This window comes from Papaver somniferum, chromosome 3 (genome assembly GCF_003573695.1).
Source record: "Papaver somniferum cultivar HN1 chromosome 3, ASM357369v1, whole genome shotgun sequence".
Classification (NCBI taxonomy): Eukaryota; Viridiplantae; Streptophyta; class Magnoliopsida; order Ranunculales; family Papaveraceae; genus Papaver; species Papaver somniferum.
Window position 1 is genome coordinate 175678028 of NC_039360.1, and position 8786 is coordinate 175686813.

The 8786-nt window shown below is 37.1% G+C and overlaps 1 protein-coding gene across 7 annotated transcripts; it reads right to left on the reverse strand.

Annotated features, from left to right (window-relative positions):
- Window positions 1–1789: 1789 nt before the first annotated feature.
- Window positions 1790–8350, reverse strand: LOC113358098 (fibroblast growth factor receptor 2-like). 7 transcript variants are annotated; one of them, XR_003364196.1, is made up of 16 exons: window positions 8082–8350; window positions 6892–7595; window positions 5970–6387; window positions 5188–5815; window positions 4942–4982; window positions 4639–4707; window positions 4318–4418; window positions 4069–4147; window positions 3564–3662; window positions 3418–3486; window positions 3265–3314; window positions 3057–3138; window positions 2614–2662; window positions 2425–2519; window positions 2105–2277; window positions 1809–1962 (listed from the first exon to the last, which is right to left on the reverse strand). XR_003364196.1 is itself a non-coding variant. In XM_026601611.1 (13 exons), the coding sequence occupies exons 1-13, from the start codon at window positions 8111–8113 to the stop codon at window positions 2205–2207; spliced, it is 1836 nt and encodes a 611-aa protein (XP_026457396.1). In that variant the 5' UTR covers window positions 8114–8350; the 3' UTR covers window positions 1790–2204. The 7 variants fall into 7 exon arrangements, 3 of the variants coding, with proteins under 3 accessions (XP_026457396.1, XP_026457393.1, XP_026457394.1); XR_003364195.1 differs by having other exon boundaries at window positions 1796–2277; XR_003364197.1 differs by having other exon boundaries at window positions 1796–2277; window positions 2394–2519.
- Window positions 8351–8786: the final 436 nt, after the last annotated feature.

Consider the following 8786-nt stretch of genomic DNA (forward strand, 5'->3'; position numbering starts at 1 on the left):
CGTGAAGCCAGGTCCAGTTATTTTTTATCTTGATAACTTGAGTATCCTGATCTTGTTCGAGTGTTGATTTATCACTTGAACAAGATAAATGAAAATCACAAAGTTCTCTTCGTCTCAACTTTGTGATTCCACAAGTTTTATACTTGTGAGGTGAATAATAATTTAGGCTCCATTTCGGGTTGCATAAGTGAAAAAGCGGGGGTATAACAACTACACCCAATAATTCGTTCGGAAATATGTATGTACTAAACTGCAATATTATTCTAAGAGCATCAACTTAAAAGCGATCTCAATCAAGAGATATATCAAAGAGCTTTATCTCGATTTCTCAATACAATCAGCAAATCGAACAGATACAAATTCGTAAGCCTGATTGATATGATAAATAACTTGGATGGTACCAAAGACCAATTCCCAAGTGTCAATCAAGTTATATCCCACAAACAAGGTCATATTTATCAACTGATTGAACTACGCACAACCTGTGATATTTCAATTATATAAACAAAAATAATGCGGAAAAGAAATAATACAGACACCCGAAATTTTGTTAAAGAGGAAATCGCAAATGCAGAAAAACTCTGGGACCTAGTCTAGCTTTGAACACCACACTGTATTAAGCCGCTACAGACACTAGCCTACTACAAGTTAACTTCGGACTGAAATGTAGTTGAGCCCTAACCAAGTCTCACACCGATTAAGGTACAGTCGCGTTCCTTACGCCTCTAGAACCACGCCGGATTATGCGCACTTGATTCCCTTAGCTGATCTCACCCACAACTAAGAGTTGCTACGACCCAAAGTCGAAGACTTATAAACAAATTTGTCTCTCATAGATATGTCTATTCTTTATTCGGTTTTTGTTCCGTCTTTTGATAAATCAAGGTGAACATGAACCAATTGATAATCCGGTCGTATACACCCGAAGAGCAACCTAGAAATATCAATCACCTCACAATAACCCAACTTAATTAACAGAAAAAGTTATTGCGGAATCACAAGAGTCTGAGACGAAGAACTGTTGTGATTACTTTTTATATCTTACTTATCGGAGATAAATCTCGAATAAATCTTAGAGAAGATAAAACTCAATACGGTAGAACAATTAAAATCAGAATACGCAACTACAGAGAAAATAGTTGGATCTGGCTTCACGAATCCCAAATGAAGTCTTCAAGCCGTGGCGCCAACGTTTGCAACTCTCCAAAAATGTTATTGTTGCAACACTTTAAAATACCTGGAAAAGCAGATGCAGTGTCATTTTCCAGTTTCAGTGTCCAAATTTTAATACTACCGTTCACAATCTACGATTTTATTTTGCTTAACCATAGTTCCTAGGTTTTGGTCTACAGATTATCTAGCTAAATTTGTCAGACCATAACCATGTGAAGAGAAGCATTAAGCAAAATATAATTGGGCTATGCAAGCTGACATCTTTCATGGTTACAATTTGTCAACTCTAATTTGTAATTAGGATGATGTGGTAAACACTTCTTTGTAATTTTGTTCTCGTCTTTGTCGCTATTTTAGTGACTACTCTCTCTTAATAAACTTTGCCTTTTTTCTGTCATTTTTTGTTTGTAAGACCATCTTGTTTGTAGTATGTTGCTGCTTTGTTAAAAACTAAATTACTTTATTATCTTTGGGAAAAAACTAGTCCTGCTAGTGTTGCGCACTTGGTCAGTACACACCAAAAAACCAATGTGCACACGCCCAAAACCTGTGTACATGGTCATGACACATACTTTGGTATCTGTTTTTCTCATTTGTTTGTTAATAACAAAGAACTGTAAAATGGCATTTAAGGCTGCTCATATAAATGACGATGAAAATGCTATAAACTTTTGGACCAAGAACATGTTTAAAACAAAGAAGAATGTTAAGAGGAAGTGTTGAAATTCGCAAAGCACTTGAGCGTTCTCCTGGATTTGCAACTTGGCAGTGGTGTATATACTGTCATGCCTGTCCTTGTCACAGGGCGTACAAGAACCAACGGGAAAGAGCAGCATAACGTCATGTCAAGTTCAAATTTAACGCTCCAATCAGAACTCTCAACAATGAAACACAAGCTCAAAATATTATTATCATGAATCCAAGCATGCACCTGAGATTTCTGCTGATGATGTTATGTATATAGATTGCAATGAATTCAAATATCTGTTAGCGACGCTGTAGTTTTGACTTCCATGAGCTAAGCGGGATGCTTAAGCTTGAAGTCTCTGCAGATGCTTTAATTTCTCGAGCAGTTCCCGGAATGTTGGTCGGTATTTTGGGTCACTTCATATAACAAGTTTCCAAACAAAACAAAGAAATATGAGACAATATGAAATTGGGTCATAGGATCTACTGAATCATCGGTTAATTCCATGGGGCAGGGATAGCATAATTCGTACTGTCAACAAGAAACATGTTGGAGATAGGCACCTTTGCCAGCAGCTCTCAATTATAGAGACCCATCCTGGATCCATTTCTTTTGGAATCTCAAGTCGTTGGTTCATGCATCCCACAGCTGCAATCACCTGCGTAAATCACCGCATACTGTTCACTCGGGAAATCATTCAATAATAGACTAGATATAGGTTAGATCATCAAGATGAAGATCGGAACAAAAACCTCTCCGCAACTGCAGTACGACCCGTGTTCTTCTGCTGTTTCTATTTTTCTAATAGAAATGAACAGATAAAGGTAGAAAATTACTAAAAAGACAATTCCTTTGAATTTGGTATAAGCGGTGACAGCAAATTACAAGACATCGATCCACAAAGGACTGGAATGATTAAGTAAATAACATATATGGTTCACTTAAGAAATCATTCAATAGTAAACTAGATATAGGTTAGAAAACCGAGATATAGATTGGGACAAAAAACCTCCGCAACCGTAGTACTACCCGCATTTTACTGCTACTTCTATTTTTCAAATAGAATTGAACAGATAGAGGCAGGGAATTACTAAAAAGGCAATTCCTTCGACATTTGCTACAAGCGGTGACAGGAAATTACAGGACAATGTTCCACAAAAGGACTGGAATGATGAAGTGATAAACAAGGAAATACCTGCATTGAGTTATAGTTATCCCAAGGGATTTTTTGTGTTGCAATCTCCCACAATATTACTCCATAACTATAAACGTCAGACCTAAATATATCAAGAAGCAAGCCAAAACTAATTAGCTAGTGAGCTCGAGACATGAGACACGTCAGAACAATCAAATACCATTGTCGAAGACTCAAAGGAATAGGAAACAGAATTAGTTAAACTTACTTCTCATCTGACCGATCATTACGCAGAACCTCTGGAGCCATCCACTGTGGCTGGAAGAATTAAAAATAAAAAAGAACAGTAGTAGATTCAAACAACCCGTGGTTAAGAGAACATGATCCAAATAGTCTTTCAGGACAATGTTATAATACATACCATTCCCCGTCCAGTCAATGTTGACAGAAACGTTTGATGCTTGAATTTTGAGAGACCAAAGTCACCAACCTGTTTAAAATGAGCACATGATGCTTCTCTGTGTAGCATTGCAGATAGAAACATTAAGATGATAACCAAAAACGAACCTTCACAGTCCAGTTTCTATCAACCAACAGATTTGATGACTTCAAGTCACGATGAACAATGGGTGGGTTGCAAAGATGAAGATAATTCATACCCCGTGCCTATAAAAGGGTCACACAAAAAATCAACGGTTGTAGGAAGCACTACTTCTGTAGGACAGAGTTGAACACCAAAGTGAGAATGGAAGTAACATGCACCCATGCTACAATTAGAAAAAGTTAGGTTATATAGCCACATCTCGAGTTCCTATAACAGCAAGCCTCCATTAAATAGTTACGAAGTTCAAGAGGTTCATTAAAATCCATTACCCGCAACTAAGACTCAAATACCAGATCCTTGGGTCATTACCAGAGATAATAGCAGGTCCATGTGCGGTCGATAACCTTAATATAGTGTTACACTAAATGGAAAAGAGTGTACTGAATATTCTTATCGGATGCACATGTACAACAATCTAATTCCAAGTAAACTACTGTTTCTGTAGAAGCTGTATACAGAAGTACTCACAATGTCCAGAGCCATGAGAACACGTCGCCTCCAATCTAATTTCTCAGAGCTCCGTTGAAGCAAATGATACAAACTTCCACTGCATATTAAAAGATCGAAAACTCAGTAAGCCAAAAAAAGAAAAAAAAAGGATCAGCAGCAACATCTTGAATACAGAAGACAACATTACATGCACAAAGCACAACTAACATGAAATAGAGTACTACTAATCAAACTTGGGAATTTTCAGAAGAAAAATGAAGAATGCACCATGGCAGGAACTCTGTAATGACGCAGAGATGCTGAGGTGATGCTACTGCCCCGATAAATAGTAGTACATTTGGATGTCGGAGCCTCTTCATAAGTAAGACCTATGGAGATAATAAATTTTGGACTTTAGACCAATGCATAAAGACATAACTTCTCCGGAAGTGTAATGTTTCTTTTATATAAAAGAAGACCCACTTGTATAATTGACAAAAATCGTAAAAATTCCAATAATTTGCTTTGAATTTGGTGAGTTCGTCAGGAGAAGAAAAGTCATTAATCGACTGATTTTTTCCCGATGATAAGCTTAAGTTCATAAACTACCTCCTGTCTGCAGGAATGCAGCAAGTCATCTGAGTAATCAAGTTTCACGAATAGCTTTAATGCTACATCCTGCAAGAAAGTGAAAGGGGTTGCTTGTTAACACAATGACAAATATACGACATTCTCTCCCATCTGCACAACTTTTTCATTCTGCAAATCACCATGCTGATGTTGAGGGCTGGTGAAAGAAAACCTAACATTGCAGCATAACTATAGTAAGTTGCCCTTGGAGAGACAGATTAGGCATCCATAATGGCCTCCCTGATCCCTGGAATTGAATTTCTCAGGGAAAAGAAAACATACCGAGCCACACCATAGACCACGATACACACTTCCACATGAACCTGGGACGATCAATTATAATTCAAGTATCACAAAGCACTTCATTGTTGAAAAGCATGCAGAATAAAAAAAGGCCAAATAATCACCGAAAGCAAAGTTGAATCGACTTCTTAATTTTAAAATCAGATTCACAAATTCAGAGCAAATAAAGGAACTACCACACCCTCAAAAGATAAAAACATTAACGCCATAAGATTCTGATGATACCTTGCCCAATTTTTTCTCCAATTATCAAGTCTTCCCACAAGATATCATTATCCAAGGAACATGTTTCCCTGTCAACTTTACAGATAACGCTGCTTCTTTTACTAACACTTGTGCTCGCACTGCTTGTACGCATTACATCAGAACAAGGCAAACAACCTGGGGCTTCACACTCTAACTGGGTAGTACCAACCGGCCTTCCATTATTATAGGAATTCTTCTGCCGACCAAAGTACATTTCAGCATCGTCATTCAGAAAGGGAACATCATCATGGCCAGTCCTTACTACCGACACATCCTGCTCACTCCCCTTCCATGGCCATGATATCCCCTTTTGGTTAATCCATGCCTCTACCTTAGAGGTTATTCTCTTGTATTTCCCAATCCCGCCATCACCATCATCACCACCACAATAGCTGATAGGTATTTCCAGGGATCTTTTCTCTAGGGTATCGTTGATAGGAACACCAAAAGAAGACGGGGATATGCCGCGTCTAGGCGTGCTAGCTCTACTTGAACTTGGATCCTCCCAATGATCAAAATAGTGACCATCTCCAGACTGGATTTCGCGCCCCAAAGTGTTCTCATTAGTCTTCACTTTCAGCCGAACTTTGCTGGTCACTCTAGATGCCTGTTTCATGGTTAATCAAGATTGGCTCATTGAAACGTGATCATTAAATAAATGAATTTAATCAAAAATCAAAGGAATATTTAATGATTCTAGTTTCTGTTGCTTTTAGACCATCTAAAATAATCAAGTTAAATTCACAAAATTTTAATCTTACCAGATTCGATATCTTTGAGGCGATCATATTTTGCACAGGTGGCTGAGAATTAACACCAGGTTTAACTGTTGGGCTACAACTCCTAAGCCATCTAGTGCTTGAACACCCTTTAGGAGAAATTTTTACAGAAGATGGAAAGAAAACATCTCTAAAGCAATCTGCATTACCTGTTATACTAATAATCCCTACCAAACTACCATTGTCATCATATAATGCAGAACTGGTCGCAATGATACAAAAAGGTTCCCCTGCTTTATTCCTTACTGGAAACTGCCCTGTCCAATCTTCTCCCGAGAGAACCCTCTTCACTATTTCATTTGCTGCATCAACGTCTTGGGAATGTGCGAGTAACTTACAGACATCCTGGCCAAGTGCTTCTGATGCAGAGTGCCCAAAGAGGAGCTCGGCCATGCGATTCCTATAGAATTTAAATACCGAAAGTGGAATATACTAAGATTTTATTAGTCTGAACTACGGGTGAAGCAAATTTTGAAGGATTATACTGAACACTACAATGTGAATTTAAACTATTTATTTCACAACGGATTTATTCCAACTATCACCTCTACAAGCAAAATTTAGATTAGTCTAAGAATCCTAATAAACAATGAATCGCTATCCACTTTACAAATTCATTAATAATGCTGGTAGTTGAATCTATTTCTACATAAGACTCAAAAAGTATTATAAAGCTCGCTCAATCCTATAAGCTCTAACTCTAGATATTCAGTGAAGCCCATAATCCAAAATTAATCAATACTTGCAAGCTATAACAGTAAAGTTATTCAATCTGAGAACAGTCCATTCCTAGTAAATGGGGAAAAAAATTCACTAAAACCACAATGCAACTATCTTTATTAGAAAGACCTTAACTAACAATTGAAGTGAACAGCAATAAACAGAAACATTTCGAGTAAATTACCAGTAAATTATGCGACCAGTAGTATCAAAAATATGAATAGACTGACCCATAGACTGCAAGATATTTAAAAACTGTTTATCAGCAAAACTCAGAACAGAAGTTTCAGCTCCTATATTGGGGTATGAAAACTCAGCACTAGGTCTTCTCCTCCTATTCTGACTCTGTGAAGGGGGTGAAAATCCAAACGCAGCAGAACCCGTTTTCCAATTACCAGAATTATACCTATTCCCCTCATCATCATCACCAGCAACACTGTGTTCTCGTGCACCGCTGGATCTTGGAACGAAACCTGATTTATTAGGTATGTAAGATGATGAATGGATTAGTTTGAAGATCTCTTCTTCGAGATATAATTGTCTTGCTTCAAGTTCTTGAATCTTGTTCAGGAGTTGTTGGTTTTGTTGTTGTTCTGCTCCCATAATGTTTTGTTACTTTAAAGAGATTTCTCTGTTTCACTCCATCATCAGAGGCGCATATGAAGATAACTTTGAAGAGAGATTTCATTTATTTCAGTCAGTGGGCACTGAAACTCAGAAAGACTTGCTATTATAAATGTGGGTTGTCTTTTGTCTATTTTGTTTGTTGGCTTACACGATCCTTTCTTTGGCAGTGGATAGCAAACCAAGAAACGATTATTCGGTGTGTATACCTCCAATGACTCAGTCAGTAGGAGTTGATCAATTTGAAGGAAACAAAAAAATGTCCTTACATATATTACCAGCCGGTTAGTATTCACAAAAAAAATAAAATAATAATAATAATAATAAAAGTTCATTCCTGTAAAGCTGAGAGGACCATATCACAATTTGTGCAACCAAAACATCGTCAAAAGCATGAATTAGGACATACTATGCTGAGATTTAATTATCCCGCAATCTAACAAGTTGAATAACAGTGAATTTTTATTTACTTATGCTGGACAAGATATCTGAAGAAGAAAGATCTTGTAAATGAAATAATCTGAGGTTTGATCAAAACAGATATGCAGCAGTTCAGCCTCAGCGACTTAAAGCCTTCCATTTCTAGGGTCATCTTTTCGACATCATCTCTATTCATAGGCAACATCCATCGGTTCCATGGAAATAGCAACTCAAATTTCTTCGATATGGAAGAAATAATAATGTGACATATGCAGCACATAAAACCAATTAACTATCTGGATATATCTTAATCAAGCTAGAGTTCCTTACCTATTGGAGACGATAGCGCAAACCACATTCATTGGCTGAGCTCCTGAAACTAGCTCCTTCTTCCACAACCTCTTGATCACAGAACATCATGGCTTGGCACTGCTGTCCCCATTAAAAAAGTTCAATGCCATAAATTTACCTAATAGGTTTACTTGCAAGCAGAATTAAGATCATCATATTTTATTAATTTGAAATTAATCACCGGTTACATGAAGTGTCAATTGAAAAATTATGTCAAATTCTAAACCCTAATTATTATTTTTTTTTGAGACATATGGAGTAGGAGAAAGAAGGTCGTAGTGGGAGAAACCGCGATTTATAAAGGGATACCAGCCCCACTAGGGGCTGATACCATTTCATCGATCCAACGAACAGGATCGGTGAGATTTTTTTGTCCTATATGAAACGGAGTCATCCCTTAATAGGATTGGTATCCCCATCATGGGAGAAACGAGAGGAATTTGCAAACAGTATTTGGATTTAATTATTTATTAGTTTCATACTCTAAAAAATATAAAGGGCTATTTATCTGGACCGAATTACTTTCTTTCTTTTTCTTTTTTTTTTTTATGTTAAGGTAACGATATACAATATTAACAAGGAGAAAAGATTACAAAGATAGATGGATAACACACCCATCCTTTATTGACACAACCTTTCCTAACATACTTGGCTAAAGCATCTATTGCACGATTTTTCTTACAA